The following is a 23,107-nucleotide window of genomic DNA, read 5'->3' on the forward strand; positions in this document are numbered from 1 at the left end:
TAAACTCTGTAAAATAATAATCATGTGCAGGGGACAACTCCTATTGCTCTGTTCACAAGGAACTTTTCACTCTTTAAATGGAGACAGATGACATGATACTTTTGATGAAAGAGAATCCACCATAAAACCCTTGGACCACTTGGTCCAGGGGTGGAGGCACGTAACAAAAAGATGTAAACCTGAAGACAAACGTCAGTGAGGAGAGGTGGTCAAAACGTTATAAAAATAATACTCAAAATGTGTACAAATTAAACAACTGGATGATACAAAAATAAACTACTTCGTGCAAATGTGGCTGAAAATGTGCGCTGTGTTTCCATGGAGATCGACGGTAGCACTGCACCTACATAAAAGAAGAAAATGTAGCGCGCTATGCAAAACAGAATGTAAGTACTGGTTTGCATCACCTACAACAGTGCTACACGAAACTGTTAAAATACAGATATATATTTGAATACAGATATGTATGAGGCGATTCAAGCTTAATGAAGTCCTGATAATGTTTACTATTTGTTGTTATTTAAGAATATTATTTTGTCTTTAGGGAGCCATGAGCAGACGGAGGAATTTATCCACCTGAGGGGGAAGAATGGGCAGTTATTCACCGGGGCCAAATTCTCTGAAAGCACACAGACAGTGGTTGAAGTACACTCCGTGGCATAGGCCTGTCCAATTTCGCCTACCTAGAGGAGTACCCTTCGTCAGCTGGGTACTTCGAAGGCTACCGCTGCCATTAGAACTAATTTCCACATCTAAGTGCCAAACGTTTGCAGTATTCTTTAATAACAAAGTTCAGGGCATAAAAAAATCCCATCAATTCCACAATAACAAAGCAAAGCAAACAACAAGCCAGCACCACATAGACACTTAGAACGGACTCACTCTGCACCTGTAACTGACAAAACTGTCCAAGAGATCATCACCAGTCTGAGTTCATCTACATGCTGCCTCGATGTGTGACCCACTAAATTTCTAAAGTCTGTCCTCAACAGTTTGCTGTCACCACTCAATTGCATAGTTAACATGTCACTTCAATCTGGAACATTCCCAAGCGCTTTGAAAACTGTGGTTGTCAAGTCTCTCCTAAAGAAGAGCAGTCTTGATGCCATAATATTGAACAACCGATCTCAAATCTGCTGTTTCTAGGCAAAGTCCTTGAAAAAGTTGTTTACCCACAGCTTATTAACTTTGTCCAAATGAACAACTCCTTTGATGTTTTCCATCAGGTTTTAGACCCATAGCACTGAGATGCTCTTATCAAGGTGACAAATGACATCCTCCTGAACACTGATGCAAAGTCTCAGTCTTGATCCTGTTAGATCTGAGTTCTGCCTTTGACACTGTGGATCATGGGATCCTCTTACAAAGACTAGAGGACTGGGAGGGCATCTGTGATAAGGCAATAAACTAGTCCAAGTCCTATCTAGAAAACAGGGAGTACTTTGTTGAAATTGGAAAATGTGTCTCAGATAAAATGTCCCTGACCTGTGGGGTGATACGAACTTGGTGAATTGGAACACGGTCAAGGAGAACTCCAGGAACTATAACTGGGTTTTGCCAAGCCATTATTTAACACATACTCTGTTTTATGGTCTCACACTTGGTCAAACGATGATATCCATGCTGTTTAATAAGAGCAGCAGAACCTACATCAATGTCATGCTCAAGTACATTAGTGAGATACAGTCAAAAATTTGTCCTTTAGCACTTTTAGTGGGCCACGGATACTATGACCAAACACAAGTTCAGCTGTACTGAAACACAGACTCTTGAGTGGCTTCTCTAACAGCAAAAAGCACAAAAGGAACCCCCTCATCCCAGTCCTCGCTTGTCTCAAAACAGAACTTGTTCAACATTGATTTAAGAGTCTGGTGCCATGTTTCTACTGCACCCTGAGACACAGAGTGGGTCATACCACACGAGTGCAAGGTCTCTGTAAGGGTCCTAGACAAGACGTTGGTTCCTTGGTCTGTTTGCACAACCCTAGGGAGGCCAAACATGGTGAAAAACTTAGTAAGTGCTTTGGTGCAGTTATTTTAAGGAATTACCTCAGGAAAATGGGTAGTGACACACATTATGGTTAGCAAAAACTGGTAACCTGACTTTGATTTTTGGCAGAGGGCCAACACAATCAACAATAATATGCTCAAACGGCTCACCCCTGCCACAGGACATAGTGAGGCCGGCTGTACAACCTGGTTTGGCTTGCCTACAGGCAGGCAGGTACTACAGGTTTTACAACAACTAACCACATCAGCTTTGAGACCAGGCCAAAAGAAGTACTGCAGGACACGATTACAACAGTCACAGATGTGATTTCATTTCATGCAAAGAAACCCATGATTAAAGGGCCCATATTACACGATTTTCTGCTCTATATTATAATGTTTCCTCAACAGACCTGGAGTTGTGTTTTGTTTCCCTACATAAACCCTGTATATTCAGGTTGAGCTCTTTTCTCAAAAGGAAAACTGTCTGTTCCACCTTGTGATGCCATGTGGTGATACAGGAAGTGCTCCACACACCTTCACTAGAATCATTTGGATGATTTCTCCCCTGGAATTGCCAATCTCCACTCAACAAAAGATAAAAGGAGCTGTTAACATGAAAACTGCATGACATCACAAGGTGGAACAGAGCATCTTGAGCTTTACCGATGTAGACAGATTAATAATAAAGTGTTACTCAAACATCATTGTGAAACCCAAGGACACCTTAATCGTACGATGAGTTTTTCCTGTATCTTGTCTCACTGCAGATAAAGGTCTTATATTGCACAAAACTGATTCTTGTGAACTTTACGCCATGTTAAAATATGACCTCATCAAAAACAGACCTGGAGTTGTGTTTTGTTTCACTCGCACATGAAAAGTTAGGGCAGTGGCCATAGCAATTAATTCAAAACAAAATATATATTTTTGACTGACGAAAAGTCCTCAAAATGGCACCATAAAACAAGACCCTGAATAACATCAATAGAAAAAAAACCATTATTGACAAAGATCTCCTTTGTCCTGACTGTCACCACCTGAGAAATACTGCACCATTATTGTGTTTTTCAAATGTGTTTCATAAAGTTGTTACTTGAATCTTTCTGCTCCTCCAGTGACATGACGGGTCCATGGAGAATTTCAGCTCAAAAGAATAATGCTTGTGTCCCAGTGCACCATGGGTATTGTACTTGTGTGACTGTAACTCCAGAAAATATTGTTTTTGTGTCAAGACCAACAGAGGTACAGTCTATGGGTCCAACGTTTTACAATTCTCATAAAATATTCAAATAAAAAAGGCAAAGTTCAGTACACATTCATTATGTGCATCAAATTTTTTAATATATTACAAACACATCCTTTTGAATGAAGCCCTAAGAAATGGATCCTCCTCAAGAGACGACACAATGTGTGTCATGGTTTATTGAGACAAAATCAGACACAGACTCAACAAAACTACAGAACAAAGTCTGGAAGAGATCCACCATCACGTCCGTCAATTTGTGCATGACACAAGAAATGTTTGGAGACAGAGACAGTGTGAGATAGAAAGAGAAGTGGACCAAGAACATCTGAGGAAAACATGGATCGTGTGAGAGAGGTGGATTAAATGAGGTCACAAACTATGGAAACCACTGAGTACAATAGAACAAGTCTGATTATGATTTCTTTTCAACTGCCTTTGTAAAACATTTTGTAAATGGTAAAGAGACTTTATGGACACCCTGTATTTTAGGCCGAGTTGCTCTATTTCCATTTTTACTCCTCAGTCTGATCAAAAAGACAAATCTGAGGAGAACAAACTGGGAAAGACACATGACCACAGAGACTTTAGAAACATATCTGAAAAATATCGACTAAATCTTCCAAATCGGACTGATAGGAACCGATATATCGCTCATCCACACTTTAAAGACAGAAGCACATTGTCACTTCTTCTTTACTGTTGCATAGAGTTCATCTAAACCAGGGACTTGTGCGGTGGCATTTTCTTTTGATACTTGGACCTGGGAGTACACGGTCTCCTCTTGTTCTGCGACGTCTTTAGGGCTCAAATTAGAAAAGTCTATTTCCCCATAATGCACTTCTTCCTCTTCCTTATCAGTCTCCACAAATGCTCCTGTCTGTAAAACAAGACACTGAACAGTCATTTGACCCTTAACTTTTCTCATCACATTTTAAATACTCACTTGTGATTTTTTTGAAGCCTCACGTTTTGATCTGACACACCTTAGAAAAAAATAAATAAAAAATGTATGATCCTAAAAGTTGTTTTTAAAGAAATAGAGAGACAACAAGACTAGAGATGTGTTACTTTCGTGGCAGTTCAGTCTGAATAAGAAAACAAAACGCAAGAGGAAGAAGACAAACATGTAAATTGGTACATGTAAGTATTCATATTACTTATTGTTGTGAGATGGAAAAAGAATTGAGCTACATGGCAAATATTTTTGATATTACAGGGTTGGATTTTCATTGCATGAATATTAACTCAAGTTATGGATTTATAGCACAGTAAAGTCCAAGAGTAAAAGCAGCTTTTCAAGACTTGTTTCATAATACTTACATAAAAAACACAGCCAGACAAAAGACTATTATGAGTCCAACACCTGCTCCAAGAATGGCCTCCCACGGTACAGCAGAAGAGCTGTTTGTTTCTGCCCAAAACATGTATTTAGACGATTTACAAGAAAGTAAGGTCAGTATTGTACTGAAGTATTATTACATTCAAGTGTCTGCTTAAATTAGTCATGCACCTTTTATACTCAGTGTAATGTTTTGAGATGATTGGTTTCCGAGTGTATTTGAGGCCACACAATAGTACTGTCCCTCTTCAGTGAGGTTGAAGCTGTACGTGTGTCCCTGGCTGACATTGGCTGGTCCCTGTGAGCTGTGTCTGAACCAGGTGAAGTGGTGGACAGGAGGCTTGGCTCTGCTGGAGCAGCTCAGCGTCACTGACTGACCTGCTGACAGTGAACCGGACGGACTGACCTCCACTGAGGTGTTTTTAGGACCATCTGAGGACACACAGGGAAGTTTAATGCCATAATGTGGAACATAGCAAACGACGAAGTTCAAATCTGTCAAGTGGTGCCTAAAAACACAGAGGGAAAAGTAAAAGAGGAGCAACATGTGGAGAAATCCCTCTCTGTTTGTGGATATCCAACATGGGTTTTCAATAGATCTAAGAGAGCTAAAAAAACAGGACAAACGTCTTCACTCCTACAACGATTTGTCAAGTTGACAGATTTGAACTCCGTCGTTTGCTATGGATCAGACCTGGACGACTGAGGGTCTACACAGACCTACTGTGGAACATTTCAGACACAGCAGTAATATCTCAATGTAAACAGACTGAATCCATCAGTGTGTTTCACTCACATGAGACACTGAGAGTCACGTTACTGTCGGCCATTTTGAATCGTCCACTCACAGGATACGCTGCATTACACTTTATCATTAGTCCATCATGGGCGTCTGTCAGAGTGATGTTCTGTGTGATTTTAGTGGTAAATGTCCCGTTGGTCTCTGTGATGTGGGCAGTGCCTTGGTGGAGGCCCCATGTGAGCTGAGGAGGGGCGTGTGGACAGGGAGTGACAGCTGAGCAGGTTATAGTCACCACCTCTGTCTCTGTCTGTTTACCAGAGACTTCTATTGTGGGGCTCCAGGGAGAGTCTGCAAAATTATTATAAACAAGAAGAAATAAAATGTAAAATGCATCACTGTCTTTAAATGATGTTTGTTGTGGGTCCATACATTGCAATAAAGTTTAGATTTTATTCGTATTAACTAGGGCCTTTTTATTCTTGCTATAATAGACACTGAATATCACCTGGATTCAAGTGTCACCTGATCACAATTTGACATCTTTATTTAACTATGAACCACATATAGAATATATAAAGTACTTACCACTGATTGTTATATTAAGAGGGTCACAAACAGCTGTAGCTTTAAAAGGCAGGTTTTCAATCCTGAAGAAATACTTGTTTGAATATTCTGAGGTTAAATTATTGAACAAAGTCGTACAGTTTTTCTTTTTCAGGTCTCCAGTAATTTCCATTGGATATTTGTTGCTCTTCAGGCTGCTGTTAAAGATCACATTTTCTGGATCTAGGCCAAAATTATGATCACTTTTTATCCAAACACCAACCATTGGTGAATCATCATGAGAATCATCAGGTGTAAAGCTGCAGGGGATTTTTAAACATGATCCACTCAGAGCTTTAAGAAACTTTGGCGTCGTGACATTCAAATATGATTTCACATTGCAAACACCCAGGACAACTGTAAGCAAATATTTACTCATTTTAAAAATAAAATAGTATTTGTATTTAAAGTTTTTGCACATGTAGCATCAATAATTCTCTTACCTGGACAAAGCAGTAACAGTAGAACCACTGGAGTTACACTGATACATCGAGCTGCTGCTGCCATGCTTCTCTGCTACAACAAAAAACAACACAGCAGTATTCATCTGTATATTCTGAAGTATTCTTGTTATTACTGCTGTATTTACTACAAATTCTAACCTTACCAGACACACTAACCAGAGGACACAATCACAATTTTTAAACTTCCTCTTCACACATCTAACTGTAAGTATTAGCTCATTGTACCGTGTTTCCTGTTAAAGGAAGAGAATGTTCTCACGCCATTTCTATTTTAACACATTACAAAACCAATATTTCAAGTGTAATTTAACTATTTCCACGTAAAAACACATTTTTATTTTATTTTTAAGGCGTTTAGAGGTGCATTATTTAGGCCTAATGCTTTTGTTTAAGAGTCTGCTCTGGAGATTTTATCACTTTGGGTGAAATTATAGACAATGATGTGACATTTGTGAAAGAGTTGGCTCCTTAGTGTGAACAAATGGAACTGTATCTCATTTTTTAGAAGAACCAGGTCATTTTGAAATTTTTATGCATTTTTATACTGATTAACACTGAACCGACACAAGAATCAGCACAGAAGCAGAGCAGGCAACACGAGTGAGAAATTGGTGCTAAAAAACATATTTGGATCATGTTTTCTTTAGATTTTCATCATTTCCAAGGGCAAACTCACTCCCACTCTCAGTTTGAACCTTTTTTAACACATCTGAGCCTTGGTCATCTCTCTCCGTGATTAGTTTTCAGATAAATTAAGTTCTCACGTTGGCTTCTGTCAAAAATTAACATAGATAAATAGCAAAAGAGCCAGTCTTGTGAACGGCTCTTTGAAATGAACGGATCCAAAAGATTCAGATTCCATAAAAGACGTGGACTTAGTGAGTGTCACGTCACCCGCAGTGTCCAGCTCCAGTCAAATGAAGCTCATCGAGGCTGGAGCAGTTATAGGGGCAAATTTGGAGCAGAGTTAAATATTTAAAATTCTGACTGCGAGTATCAAAGCTACAGAAGAGCCAATCTGGAGCGAGACTGTGGAAGGTAATGATCTGTGGAGAGGCGAACCCTGCTCACTGCAAGGATTCATGTTTTTCAAGGTATTAAGTTTAATATCATCCAGACAAAGGAATTGTTGGTTTTCATACTCTAGAATATGATGATGTCACACTCCCAGATGGAGGCAAGACACAGATTTCTCAATAGATCACACTGCACTTTGACATTAAATATCTGAAAGGTAAATTCACAAATGTTGAACCTGATCATTTCTATTATTGACTAAACCTAAGAACTCACTGAACTCACAACAAAAATCTGCATTTTGAAACTATGAATCTTATCTGCACCTGTCTGTTTTAAATAATATTGGCCAATAGAATGAAGTCATCTGAAACACAGCAATAACATCTCCATGGAGACAAGCAGGTGCTGGACCCTACACCAGAATAGTGAGTGCACCTTTAACTTCAGTCAGGTAAGAATGATCTTTTTATGACATTGTCCTTCAAAATAGTGTCATTTGTATAAAGATGGTTTAGTCTTACCTTAAGTAACCGTCTCCTCTCACACAATGACTGAGAAAGTTACTAAACATTTCAGTTGTTTCTCACTCTAGAGCTGCTTCTGTTCTTCCCCATTTCATCACTACCTCTTTTGAGACAAAAGGGCACTCATTAATTTTAGCCTCTGTATGCAAATTATAAAAGTGAGCTGCAGATATATAAATTATTAACAGTAGAGCAAAAAATAAACCACCATCTTAGAATCAATAGTCTTACAGTTTCCAAATTTACAGAAAGTTATTAAGCTAGTAAAAATAAAAACATTAAAAATAAATGTATGCCTTTTGTGCTCATATATACACTCACCTGAAGGATTATTAGGAACACCAGAGTAATACGGTGTTTGACCTTTCGCCTTCAGAACTGCCTTAATTCTACGTGGCATTGATTCAACAAGGTGCTGATTCATTCTTTAGAAATGTTGGCCCATATTGATAGGAGCATCTTGCAGTTGATGGAGATTTGTGGGATGCACATCCAGGGCACGAAGCTCCCGTTCCACCACATCCCAAAGATGCTCTATCGGGTTGAGATCTGGTGACTGTGGGGGCCATTGTAGTACAGTGAACTCATTGTCATGTTCAAGAAACCAATTTGAAATGATTGGAGCTTTATGACATGGTGCATTATCCTGCTGGAAGTAGCCATCAGAGGATGGTACATGGTGGTCATGAAGGGATGGACATGGTCAGAACCAATGTTCAGGTAGCCCGTGGCATTTAAACAATGCCCAATTGGCACTAAGGGACCTAAAGTGTGCCAAGAAAACATCCCCCACACCATTACACCACCAGCCTGCACAGTGGTAACAAGGCATGATGGATCCATGTTCTCATTTTGTTTACGCCAAATTCTGACTCTACCATTTGAATGTCTCAACAGAAATCGAGACTCATCAGACCAGGCAACATTTTTCCAGTCCTCAACTGTCCAAATTTGGTGAGCTCGTGCAAATTGTAGCCTCTTTTTCCTATTTGTAGTGGAGATGAGTGGTACCCGGTGGGGTCTTCTGCTGTTGTAGCCCATCCGCCTCAAGGTTGTGCGTGTTGTGGCTTCACAAATGCTTTGCTGCATTCCTGGGTTGTAACGAGTGGTTATTTCAGTCAACGTTGCTCTTCTATCAGCTTGAATCACTCGGCCCATTCTCCTCTGACCTCTAGCATCAACAAGGCATTTTCGCCCACAGCACTGCCGCATACTGGATGTTTTTCCCTTTTCACACCATTCTTTGTAAACCCTAGAAATGGTTGTGCGTGAAAATTCCAGTAACTGAGCAGATTGTGAAATACTCAGACCGGCCCGTCTGGCACCAACAACCAGGCCACACTCAAAATTGCTTAAATCACCTGTCTTTCCCATTCTGACATTCAGTTTGGAGTTCAGGAGATTGTCTTGACCAGGACCACACCCCTAAATGCACTGAAGCAACTGCCATGTGATTGGTTGATTAGATAATTGCATTAAGGAGAAATTGAACAGGTGTTCCTAATAATCCTTTAGGTGAGTGTTGTTATGGAGTGTATATTCATATAATAATGTTTTGGTCTTAAATATAGCTCGAAATCTCACATAAAACTGAAAAACAGCATAGAAGTTGAAGTTGAAGTGTATGTTGTTGTGTCTTACCCGGTTGAAATGCACATAATAATAATAATAATAATAATAATAATAATAATAATAATAATAATAATAATAATAATAATAATAATAATAATAATTTGCTGAGCAGCGTTAACAGAACAAGAGCAAAACTCGTGTCCAATTATAAAGAGCAGTGGCTGAACGGGATCGTGGCTAAACCCAAGTTGCGAACATTTATTCAAATAAGAGATACGTTTAAGACTGAATGTATTTGTCAGAGCAAATTTGAGCAGGAGTCAAAGATGGTTGATGGCACAGGTGCGACAGGAATCCTCCACCTGGACGCAGAAACTGGGAGGTTTTCTCAAGCCCCTGAAGAAGAAAGACTCTGTGATTTATGTGAGTTGGAGAAGTGGAAAGTGAAGCTCTTTTGTTGTATTGTCCATTTTATGATGAATTTAGAAATCCTTTATTTGATGAAATGTTCACTCAAAGCCCTGATATGTTCTGGTGTAACGACGACAACAAGGTGAAATGATGAAATGGTTGTTTAATTCTAATGTTTGTAAGTTGTTATCATTTCTATGTAAAGGCTGGAAGAAGCGGCAGATGAGTTTGTTTAAATGAGTCCATTGTTTTTTGTAACACACGTCTGGACTATTGTATTTTGTTAATGGCGTCTTATAAGCACATTAAAAGCCTTGGCATTCTTTGTATGTAAGACACAATAATAAATTCAAATCAAATCACAGACCGAAAGGACATGGCTCGGGTTGAAAGTCAAACAACGAGGAGGGTCAAGAGGGGGTCAAGAGTCAGCTGGGCAACTGGATGAGCAAGTTGGACCGGGACGGGGCCCGACAGGAGCGCATCCGCGGCAGTATGGCACGTGCGTTTACTAAGGACGGTGTTGGGAAGTAACTGAATACATGTACTGAGAATATTTGTTCAGAATACCATCTGGGAGTCCTTACTTAGACTGCTGCTAGTATCATAGCAACCACAGAGCCAATCTGGAGCGAGGATGTTGAAGGTTGAAGGATGTCCTTCTTGTTTGCACCACTGGTTTAGTAGGGACCGGGTGCTTAGTAACACTGTCAATCAAACCTGTTGCTAACGCTAGGGGGAGGGACCTCGAGGAAAGAAGGCGCCTGATTTGTCTGTTTTTAATGTGCATATGTTGATTTACAGACACAATAGTGAAATTAAAGTACAGATCATGTAGAGCAGGTTAATACGAGTCTGACAGTAGCAGTTACAGAGAGAGGGGCCACAGTATTTAAGTGTAAACTGAATTGGAGCCAGAATTGATGGAGTCTCCATGTCCGAAGATCCAGTCGTTGAGGCCCCGCCTTCGATTGCCGCTCAGATCTTTCTCCACCCACCCCTCATTGCTCCTCCCGCAGGTGGTGGGTCCACGGGAGGATGGCCCCACGTCGCTCCTTTGGGCTGGGCCGGGCCCCGTGGGGAAAGGCTCGGCCACCAGGCGCTCGCTGCCGAGCACCCACCCCAGGCCTGGCTCCAGGGTGGGGCCCTGGTAACACCACTCTGGGCGATGTAACTGGCCTTGTTCTTGTCATGTGGGGCTTCTGAAGCGCTCTTAGTCTGAACCGTCTCTCAGGACCTGTTTGCCATGGGTGACCCTACCAGGGGCATGAAGGACAACATAGCTCCCAGGATCATTCGGGTGCTCATCAAAGGGCAGTCTATTGAAATAGTCGAAAATTATCAGTACCTAGGAGTGAATCCAGACAGTGAGCTGAACTGGAGGAGGAACAGTGATGTTTTCAAAAAGGCTCAGTCCAGACTGTTCTTTTGGAGGAAACTCAGATCCTTTTTGGAAAGCAGGAGGCTCGTGTGTTTGATCAGGGCACTGTGGCCTCTGTGTTTGATGTTGTTGTGTGTTGGGGTGTGGGCATCACCATGGAGGACACAGTGGACATTGTAATGGTCAAAACGAAAAGGACAAAACTTTGAAATGTTCTTACTCACTGAAGATTGTCCTCTCCACAACATTATGGGTACGTTAAAAGTGAATTATGTAACTTTTCTGGTGGAACTGGCTTCCATGGATGTTCCACAGCATTAAACGTATCTATCTCCATGGAGACAAGCATATAACACCATGAGGTCAACTGGGTCAGTTCTGTGGAGAGCAGGCTGACCGCGCTAATAAAGCATGTTATTTGAGAGCACAACATGAATTGTATATTTAATGCTTTACTGTGGAACATACCAGACAATGTAATACCATCTAACGACAAGTAGGTGCAAACATTCCTTTTATTGTTGCCAAATAAACATACAAAAGTCATTGTTTTCTTACCTGCGCTGGCTGCAAATGTGTCCGTCTAAATTTAAAATACCTGTAAATACAGATATGACTGTGACAAAAATTCAAAACATTGTTAAATTGTGTTCATCTGTGACACATACCAAACCAGAACAATGAGAATAATCGATGCAACGAGGAGGACAATGACCACTGGAAGCCATTTTGTAACATCACCTGCTTCACCTGAGCACAAACGGCATAGTTTAAGCTCTTTTAGAACATAAGTATATTACTGTAAACTAGGGCTGTGGTCCACTAAAAAAAACCATGTCCTGGCAATTGATTAATCGACTAAAAAGAAAAAAACGCATCTTTTCAGTATTTAAGATCTGAGAATGTATCTGACCCAAACTATTACAAGACTAAAACAGCACAGGATTTTTTTTATTTATTTATTTATTTTATCTTGATTCAACTCATGATTCACTTCCAAATCGTAGCTAGCTCACTCCATACCTTTCACTTTCTGCTGTTGTGAATATAAATCCTAATAAAATAATTAGCTGATTAATACAAATTTTGGTTGACTAAAGAAAACATCAACAGATTAACTGACTAAATGACAAAGAACTGCAGACCTACTGTACACCAGCTCACCATCTGCACCTGGAACTACAGCTCTGGTCATATAAATGATATCACCAGAAATTAAAATAAATGTTCCACTTGGATCAATAATTTTGCATTTAGTTTAAAAGGGAATAGTGTTATGAAATAAAATGGCTGCCCCTCTGACTTTACTATTGAAAGGCCCATGATGCACCTGTGAGATCCAACTCTGTTTGAGTTCTCTATCCTCTGACGTATGATTCTCTTTTAAAAATAAAATATCACCTTTTTGTGAATTCAAATGAGAAAAGACCTTAGCACATTTGATATTATTTCCTAGTCCTTTGACATTCTAAATGATTTTTCAAGACATTTTGGACGTCTTCTGTCGTGCTCATGAACATCTGAAAAAGCAACTATTTATTTAGAGAAAATAAAAGTTTATTGAAAATGATACTCAAAATCTTTTCAGTTACAAAATGCATCAATGAATCAGAGAGAAATGCATCAACAAACTTTAATAAACACACTTTATTTACACATTTATTTAATATAATAAGACCAGGAAACAAAAGTAAATGCAAGTAAACTTCTTAATAATGTGATCAGTGACACAAGAAAATCAGGCTGAATGAACTCTCCTGCAAATAAACAATATCAAAAGTCTTATTCAGGCACAGACCGAACACAAAGATTCATTCACTTGCTGCCGTATAAATGCATAATTAATATTCAATATAAAGCGGCTCTAGTATTTGTTGTTTTGCAGGTATCTGATAAAATACAACATAAGCAGGAAACACTAAACACAAATGGTTTTAATCTTGATTTTCAATGACACGATTGACATGTGCTGCTGCCTCTGGGCTCTGTGGATAAGACGACACACAGAGTTAAACAGAGTGACAAAAGTGTATTCATAAAACTTTTACCTGTTCCTGTTTCTTGACACAAGTTGATCTAAACCAGCTGAAAATAAATAACAGGAATCAGTTTGACTTTTTTACTCACTCGTGGCCTCTACTCACTTATTAATGTGCTGCACATGTTCATCTTAAAGGGACACTGTGGCACTTTTTGGTGATGTTATTTCTTTGCCTCGAATGTTCCACAATAAACATTAAACTATAAACTCATCTATTTCCATGGAGACAAGCAGGTGACACCACCCAGACCAAGTTACAGGTCAGATCTGTGGAGAAGTGACCCCCCTCACAGTAAGAATGTAAAAACAACACCTGTAATTGAATAAATGCAAGACAAGACATATTTAATGCCATAGTATGGAACATTCCAGGTAAATTAAAAAGATCTTCATGAAGACAAGTCAGACCCCCACCAGAAAAGTTACACAGTGCATCTTTAATATGACTTTTTATCCTCGTACTCATACTTAAGTAAAAAAACAAGTTTGTAAAAATCCAGCTTCACTAAATAAGTAGAAAGTAAAAGCAAAACAAATATTGTCTACACTTTAAACTGATATAATGCAGGTCTAATATCTGGAAACAATAACTTATTAGAATATACATTTTGGTCTCACCATTCCAGAAGGAGCAGGGAGCTGTAGAGCAGTATAATCCCACAGAGCTTCACTATGTTGTATGGGCCAATCCAAGTCACAACACTGGGTCCAGACTCTGACAAAGGTAAAGATACAGACTGAATGAACTTCTGTTTCATCTCCTGTTCTTCTGTAATTAGCATTTTAATATTCTAATAACTGTAAAGAGCCACAACTGGTTTTAATTCAACAAAGAACTAAAATGAAGCATCACACATGTGTAAATGAGTAACTCTGTGTATTATGTAATGCCACAGAGGGTAATCTAATGGCACCTCTCTGGTTCACACCTGCAGCCTGTGACAAAGGACAACATCTCCCACCACTTTTAGGTCACATTGTTTTTATTTGCAACATTTCACCAACTTCAAGGCTTTCAGATCAGTGGACACTCAACCAACCAACTGAGCTACTGTCGACCCTCTCATCTGGAATTTCCCCAATGTGGAACAAATAAAGTTTATCTCATCCTATTCATTAGTGTCTGATATTATTTAGATGCCAAACACTGATAAAGGGTAAAAAAACATCAGAAAATACTGCACTTTAAGGTGACATACCTGTTATACTCAGTGTAATGTTTTGAGATAATTCATGTCCGAGTGTATTTGAGGCCACACAATAGTACTGTCCCTCTTCAGTGAGGTTGAAGCTGTACGTGTGTCCCTGGTTGACATTGGCTGGTCCCTGTGAGCTGTGTCTGAACCAGGTGAAGTGGTGGACAGGAGGCTTGGCTCTGCTGGAGCAGCTCAGCGTCACTGACTGACCTGCTGACAGTGAACCGGACGGACTGACCTCCACTGAGGTGTTTTTAGGACCATCTGAGGACACACAGGGAAGTTTAATGCCATACTGTGGAACATTTCAGGCACAGCAGTAATATCTCAATGTAAACAGACTGAATCCATCAGTGTGTTTCACTCACATGAGACACTGAGAGTCACGTTACTGTCGGCCATTTTGAATCCTCCACTCACAGGATACGCTGCATTACACTTTATCATTAGTCCATCATGGGCGTCTGTCAGAGTGATGTTCTGTGTGATTTTAATGGTAAATGTCCCGTTGGTCTCTGTGATGTGGGCAGTGCCTTGGTGGAGGTCCCATGTGAGCTGAGGAGGGGCGTGTGGACAGGGAGTGACAGCTGAGCAGGTTATAGTCACCACCTCTGTCTCTGTCTGTTTACCAGAGACTTCTATTGTGGGGCTCCAGGGAGAGTCTGCAGAATGATTATAAACAAGGAGAAATAAAATGTAAAATGCATCTGTCTTTAAATGATGTTTGTTGTGGGTCCATATGTTGCAATAAAGTTTAGATTTTATTCATATTAACTAGGGCCTTTTTATTCTTGCTATAATAGACACTGAATATCACCTGGATTCAAGTGTCACCTGATCACAATTTGACATCTTTACTTAACTATGAACCACACATAGAATATATAAAGTACTTACCACTGATTGTTATATTAAGAGGGTCACAAACAGCTGTACTTTTAAAAGGCAGGTTTTCAATCCTGAAGAAATACTTGTTTGAATATTCTGAGGTTAAATTATTGAACAAAGTCGTACAGTTTTTCTTTTTCAGGTCTCCAGTAATTTCCATTGGATATTTGTTGCTCTTCAGACTGCTGTTAAAGATCACATTTTCTGGATCTAGGCCAAAATTATGATCACTTTTTATCCAAACACCAACCACTGGTGAATCATCATGAGAATCATCAGGTGTAAAGCTGCAGGGGATTTTTAAACATGATCCACTCAGAGCTTTAAGAAACTTTGGCGTCGTGACATTCAAATATGATTTCACATTGCAAACACCCAGGACAACTGTAAGCAAATATTTACTCATTTTAAAAATAAAATAGTATTTGTATTTAAAGTTTTTGCACATGTAGCATCAATAATTCTCTTACCTGGACAAAGCAGTAACAGTAGAACCACTGGAGTTACACTGATACATCGAGCTGCTGCTGCCATGCTTCTCTGCTACAACAAAAAACAACACAGCAGTATTCATCTGTATATTCTGAAGTGTTTTATTAATTACTATTATTAGTGGTGCATTTCTTACATTTTACTTTACCAGACACACCAACCAGAGGACAGTCTCACAAATGTTAAACTTCCTCTTCACACTTCTATTTCGTAGATATTAATTCATTAATATTAATTGTAGATTTAATTATGGTCAGTCTGCTTTGCTTCCTGTTAAAAATACGTGTGACAGTTAGAGAATGTTGTCACGCCATTTCGATTTTAACATATTACAAGAAATAATATTTTACGTAATATTTAATTATTTCCATGTAAATACGTTTTGAGGTACATTATGTTGGCTGAACTTTTTCACTTGAGAGTCCACTATGGAGATGTTACTGCAGTAAACTTATCCATCAGTCTGTCTACAGGTAATGTCCCCGGGGCAAGTTACAAGTCAGATCTGTAGAGAGGTGACCCTGCTCACTGTAAGAATGCACGTTTTTTCAAGGTATTAAGTTTAATATCATCCAGACAAAGGAATTGTTGGTTTTCATACTCTAGAATATGATGATGTCACACTCCCAGATGGAGGCAAGACACAGATTTCTCAATAGATCACACTGCACTTTGACATTAAATATCTGAAAGGTAAATTCACAAATATTGAACCTGATCATTTCTATTATTGACTAAACCTGAGAACTCACTGAACTCACAACAAAAATCTGCATTTTGAAACTATGAATCTTATCTGCACCTGTCTGTTTTAAATAATATTGGCCAATAGAATGAAGTCATCTGAAACACAGCAATAACATCTCCATGGAGACAAGCAGGTGCTGGACCCTACACCAGAATAGTGAGTGCACCTTTAACTTCAGTCAGGTAAGAATGATCTTTTTATGACATTGTCCTTCAAAATTGTGTCATTTGTATAAAGATGGTTTCGTCTTACCTTAAGTAGCCGTCTCCTCTCACACACTGACTGAGAAAGTCACTAAACATTTCAGCTGTTCCTCACTCTAGAGCTGCTTCTGTTCTTCCCCATTTCACCACTACCTCTTTTGATACAAAAGGGCACTCTATTAATTTTAGCCTCTGTATGCAAATTATAAAAGTGAGCTGCAGATATATAAATTATTGCAGCGTTAACAGAACAAGAGCAAAACTCGTGTCCAATTATAAAGAGCAGTGGCTGAACGGGATCGTGGCTAAACCCAAGTTGCGAACATTTATTCAAATAAGAGATACGTTTAAGACAGAATTTTATGTCAGAGCAAATTTGAGCAGGAGTCAAAGATGGTTGATGGCACAGGTGCGACAGGAATCCTCCACCTGGACGCAGAAACTGGGAGGTTTTCTCAAGCCCCTGAAGAAGAAAGACTCTGTGATTTATGTGAGTTGGAGAAGTGGAAAATGAAGCTCATTTTTTGTTGTATTGTCCATTTTATGATGAATTTAGAAATCCTTTATTTGATGAAATGTTCACTCAAAGCCCTGATATGTTCTGGTGTAACGACGACAACAATTCTAATGTTTGATGAGTTTGTTTAAATAAGTCCATTGTTTTTTGTAACACACGTCTGGACTATTGTATTTTGTTAATGGCGTCTTATAAGCACATTAAAAGCCTTGGCATTCTTTGTATGTAAGACACAATAATAAAATCAAATCACAGACCGAAAGGACATGGCTCGGGTTGAAAGTCAAACAACGAGGAGGGTCAAGAGGGGGTCAAGAGGGGGTCAAGAGTCAGCTGGGCAACTGGATGAGCAAGTTGGACCGGCACAGGGCCCGACAGGAGCGCATCTGCGGCAGTATGGCACGTGCGTTTACTAAGGACGGTGTTGGGAAGTAACTGAATACATGTACTGAGAATATTTGTTCAGAATACACCCAGTGAGGGCCATTTGGGAGTCCTTACCCCGCCTTCGATTGCTGCTCAGATCTTTCTCCACCTGCCCCTCATTGCTCCTCACGCAGGTGGTGGGTCCACAGGAGGATGGCCCCACGTCGCTCCTTTGGGCTGGGCCGGGCCCCGTGGGGAAAGGCTCGGCCACCAGGTGCTCGCTGCCGAGCACCCACCCCAGGCCTGGCTCCAGGGTGGGGCCCTGGTAACACCACTCTGGGCGACGTAACTGGCCTTGTTCTTGTCATGTGGGGCTTCTGAAGCGCTCTTAGTCTGACCCGTCTCTCAGGACCTGTTTGCCATGGGTGACCCTACCAGGGGCATGAAGGACAACATAGCTCCCAGGATCATTCGGGTGCTCATCAAAGGGCAGTCTATTGAAATAGTCGAAACTTATCAGTACCTAGGAGTGAATCCAGACAGTGAGCTGAACTGGAGGAGGAACAGTGATGTTTCCAAAAAGGCTCAGTCCAGACTGTTCTTTTGGATGAAACTCAGATCTTTTTGGAAAGCAGGAGGCTCGTGTGTTTGATCAGGGCACTGTGGCCTCTGTGTTTGATGTTGTAGTGTGTTGGGGTGTGGGCATCACCATGGAGGACACACTCAAAAACTCTTTTATACCTTTTATACTGGCTGCTGTGCATCTCCAATGGCAAAGAACTTGTCTAAAGAGCCTTTGCAGAAAAAACATAAAACACAGTCAGACTAAATGTAAATCCAAATTCCTGAATAATGACAATAATGATGAAATGAAATAACTATAGGCTTTATCACAGGCACTTTGCTGTTATTTGTGACTATTACGTTATTTATTTATTTTTAGCACTTATATAACATATAACAATAAAAAAGGACACAGTCTATACAAAAACAAAACAAAACAAAAAGGTGCAGGAAGAGGCAAAAAGCCCAAATGTTAACCTTATGAATACATAAAATTGAACACTGTGGTGGTGCATTGGATAAAAAATGGCATTTATGCAACTTAAAAAGTGAATTCAAACATGGATTGAAAATCAATTAAACATCCAACAATTGAAAGATTATTAAACATTTCCCTGAAATATCAGACATTTCCTTAAACTCTTTTTAAATAAATTTTCTGCCATCACGAGCCACATGGCTCCACACTTTACAGCCTCTGGATCACAGGCAATGAGTTTTGTATCTATGAATCTGCATTAATTTTAAGTAAAATGTGAAATGTTTAGGGATAGGGATAATAATTATACAATAGTTATATATAGTTTATAAATGGCATTGAATAAAATAAGACTGTTACTAACTGGCTTTATTATGCTGCTCTGGTCTTCTACAAATGTGAAAGACCGGTGTCCCGTTAGCTCCATGCCCAGACTCTCTCGATAATTTAGCCGAGCAATGTATCACCAAACACCGCAGCGACAGTGAGACTGACAGCAACAGCCTGGATTTAATGTTAAGAGATGCACAACAGCAGATTTCCCGCTAACTGGCTAACAACAATATCCTACACACACACATAATTTACAGGCAGGAAACACGATCATCAAAATGTTATTTTTCATAATGACACTTTCACTACTGAGAAGAAGGCTGTGTGGTCGGTCACAAACACAGTAACACCACCTTACGCTGGGCCTGGGCTGGGCCCCACCGCCTGCTACTACACCTGCCGCTGCGATGCTATGCTAAGTGCTAATAGCATGTTGACATACTCGAGATAGCAGTGGGTGGCGACATTGTGAATTAAAATGACGATAACGTAACTTGTCACATTAATTGCATTAACCTCTTTGTAAGATTCACTCAACATTACCTCTAGATTGTTTTTTCTCTCCTTTTTACGCTTCTCCGCACCCGACGGGTAGCTTCGTTTGGACGGTGAAAACTCGGAACAGTCGGGCACAATACCGTTATATTATGCATTTGTTTATTCCACACTCGTGCTCGCTTACAATAAAGTTGGCCAATCATCGCAAGATCAGGTGTAGCGTCATTCAGTTGGTTGCCAGATTGTCAATACAAATACATCATGTGTGCAGTACACAGTGTGTGCAGTACACAGTGTGTGCAGTACACAGTGTGTGCAGTACACAGTGTGTGCAGTACACAGTGTGTGCAGTACACAGTGTGTGCAGTACACAGTGTGTGCAGTACACAGTGTGTGCAGTACACAGTGCGATTACTGCGCTACAGCCGAGATGCGTCAGTAGCGTGTACTGCGCGCGTACTAAATGCAATGTATATTGTGGGGGGTTGCCAGATTGGGGGCCCTCTTGAGTCCTCGGGGCCCTAAGCGACCGCTTAGTTCACTTATAGGCTGGGCCGGCCCTGGCTGCAGCAGCAGAACTGAGACAGGAAAAAGGCCTTTGGCCACTTTGCTTCACAAAAATGAAATATGTTTCAAGATAAATCTAAACTGGATACTCTGGTGCCATGACCTTTTATACACAAACCTGCTCCTGTTTTAATGTTTTATATGGACTTATATATTTATTTATTTATTTATTTTTGTTTTATTTTTTGTGTGTATTGTATTTTAAACTGGGCACCCATGAAAAAGAGAGTCTGGGTGCTCTCTTTGGCTTCTCCTGTATAAGTAAAGATAAAAAAGGAAAGAAAAAAAAAAAAAGTTTATATTAGTTCAAGATCCAAACTGAAATAGAATTTAAGTCTTTTTGAAGCAGATTAAACCAGGGCTAAAAGATGAATAACCTTTACACTTTTTTATATTTGTGAGTCGATTGTTTAATTTTAGGTGATGTTTACACAAAATGTTGGACCAATAAATGCAACTGGTGTAGATTTTGTAAAGTTTTATTTACAGTGAAATGAATAAAAATATCATGTGTGACCTCGGCTTCCTGTCTGTTCTTTACATACATTTTATTTATCTTCATACAGTTTGTGGTTCTTTATAATCTTTAATCTTTATAGTCATTGTATTTGTGCTTTAGTTCTTTTCCAAACACAAACATCAGCCTATTACCTCATTATAAAGGAGCACGTCACTTTTCTTGTGGGAAGCCCGCCATCTCTTTGTCTCCATGGAGATGTTCTTTCTTTGGCTGCAATGTTCCGCTGTATGGTATTAAACTTATGTCTGTTTTCATGGAGAAAGCTAATGCCACCAGGCTAAGCTAACAGTTTTTCAAGGTGTTTTTATTGATATGGAGACAAGCTCTGGGCACAAACCCACCAGAAAAGTTACAAAGAGTAGCTTTAAGGAAAAGTAAAACCAAACTACAAACTTTTCAAGGCACATTAGAAGTTCTGTGCAGGTAAACAACAGAATTTTGAGTTATGTTTTCTGAACCTGTGCATATATATCGGCCATTTCTGCAGCCGCTCTGATGTTAATGTTGGACCTTTTGACTTGTGAGTACATGGTGTCCTCCTGTGTGCTGCTGATGACGGCATGAGGCGTCTTTGAGTTGAATGTCACGGCTCCGTAGTGGAGACTATCTTCACTTTGGGCTGGCTCCTGTTGTGTAACCTCTTCAATGGTTTGGACCTTTGGAAATGGAGCACAAGTCATTTGACGGGACGCACAAGGTGATTTTAGCCGTAGAATCTGGCAACGTAAACCAAGGAGCTCATTCATGTGACTCATCAGCTTGAGAACCAATAGAAAAAGACTCTGATGATTATGGGTACGTTAAAAGTGAATTATGTAACTTTTCTGGTGGTACTGGCTTCCATGGATGTTCCACAGCATTAAACTTATCTATCTCCATGGAGACAAGCATATAACACCATGACATGAGGTCAACTGGGTCAGATCTGTGGAGAGCAGGCTGACCGCGCTAGTAAAGCATGTTATTTGAGAGCACAACATGAATTGTATATTTAATGCTTTACTGTGGAACATATCAGACAATGTAATACCATCTAACGACAAGTAAGTGCAAACATTCCTTTTATTGTTGCCAAATAAACATACAAAAGTCATTGTTTTCTTACCTGCGCTGGCTGCAAATGTGTCCGTCTAAATTTAAAATACCTGTAAATACAGATATGACTGTGACAAAAATTCAAAACATTGTTAAATTGTGTTCATCTGTGACACATACCAAACCAGAACAATGAGAATAATCGATGCAATGAGGAGGACAATGACCGCTGGAAGCCATTTTGTAACATCACCTGCTTCACCTGAGCACAAACGACATAGTTTAAGATGTTTTAGAACATAAGTATATTACTGTAAACTAGGGCTGTGGTCCACTAAACAAACTCTTGGCTGAATAAAAACACATCCTGGTGATCGATTAATCGACTAAAAAGAAATGTGGAAAATCTTTTCAGTATCTAAGATCTGAGAATGTATCTGACCCAAAGTATTACAAGACTAAAACAGCACAGGAGTTCAGGCTGACACAAGGATTAGGAAAAGTACTAGGATTACAAGTATTTAGATTAAAGGAGGCTCAGTCCATACCCTTCACTTTCTGCTGTTGTGAATACAAATCCTAATAAAATAATTAGCTGATGAATCCAAATTTTGGTTGACTAAAGAAAACATCAACAGATTAATCTGGTCATATACATATATTTAGATGACAAACGCTGGTACTGGGTAATAAATCTTCAAAGAATACTGCACTTTAGGGTGACATACGTACCTGTTGAACTCACGTAATGAGTCATTGTAATGACTGGAGACGATTGGTTTCCAAGTGTATTTGAGGCCACACAATAGTACTGTCCCTCTTCAGTGAGGTTGAAGCTGTACGTGTGTCCCTGGCTGACATTGGCTGGTCCCTGTGAGCTGTGTCTGAACCAGGTGAAGTGGTGGACAGGAGGCTTGGCTCTGCTGGAGCAGCTCAGCGTCACTGACTGACCTGCTGACAGTGAACCGGACGGACTGACCTCCACTGAGGTGTTTTTAGGACCATCTGGGGACACACAGGGAAGTTTAATGCCATACTGTGGAACATATCGGGCAAAGTAATTACATCTCCATTGAGAGGTGGAAATTCTCCACCCAAAAAGTTACACAGTACACCTTTAATACTTTTTCAGCAACTGATCACCAGAACAGACTGAATCCATCAGTGTGTTTCACTCACATGAGACACTGAGAGTCAAGCTACTGTCGGCCATTTTGAATCCTCCACTCACAGGATACGCTGCATTACACTTTATCATTAGTCCATCATGGGCGTCTGTCAGAGTGATGTTCTGTGTGATTTTAGTGGTAAATGTCCCGTGGGTCTCTGTGATGTGGGCAGTGCCTTGGTGGAGGTCCCATGTGAGCT

General features: G+C 39.9%; 1 protein-coding gene and 1 long non-coding RNA gene across 2 annotated transcripts; both read right to left on the reverse strand.

Moving 5' to 3' along the window:
* Positions 1 to 3,521: 3,521 nt before the first annotated feature.
* LOC117388125 (sialoadhesin-like) lies at positions 3,522 to 16,116 on the reverse strand. Its single transcript, XM_055230294.1, has 15 exons — positions 16,047 to 16,116; positions 15,889 to 15,961; positions 15,428 to 15,802; positions 14,899 to 15,192; positions 14,534 to 14,794; positions 13,953 to 14,049; positions 13,342 to 13,378; positions 13,231 to 13,278; positions 6,365 to 6,437; positions 5,904 to 6,278; positions 5,373 to 5,666; positions 4,748 to 5,008; positions 4,558 to 4,648; positions 4,181 to 4,220; positions 3,522 to 4,114 (listed from the first exon to the last, which is right to left on the reverse strand). Exons 2-15 carry the CDS (start codon positions 15,950 to 15,952, stop codon positions 3,920 to 3,922), a joined length of 2,505 nt encoding a protein of 834 aa, XP_055086269.1. The 5' UTR covers positions 15,953 to 15,961; positions 16,047 to 16,116; the 3' UTR covers positions 3,522 to 3,919.
* A 4,932-nt stretch (positions 16,117 to 21,048) lies between these two features.
* Positions 21,049 to 22,004, reverse strand: LOC117388248 (uncharacterized). The gene is made up of 3 exons (XR_004542820.2): positions 21,920 to 22,004; positions 21,810 to 21,849; positions 21,049 to 21,360 (listed from the first exon to the last, which is right to left on the reverse strand). It is a non-coding gene; the product is annotated as an uncharacterized LOC117388248 (long non-coding RNA).
* Positions 22,005 to 23,107: the final 1,103 nt, after the last annotated feature.

Source organism: Periophthalmus magnuspinnatus, chromosome 20 (assembly GCF_009829125.3).
Source record: "Periophthalmus magnuspinnatus isolate fPerMag1 chromosome 20, fPerMag1.2.pri, whole genome shotgun sequence".
Taxonomy (NCBI): Eukaryota; Metazoa; Chordata; class Actinopteri; order Gobiiformes; family Gobiidae; genus Periophthalmus; species Periophthalmus magnuspinnatus.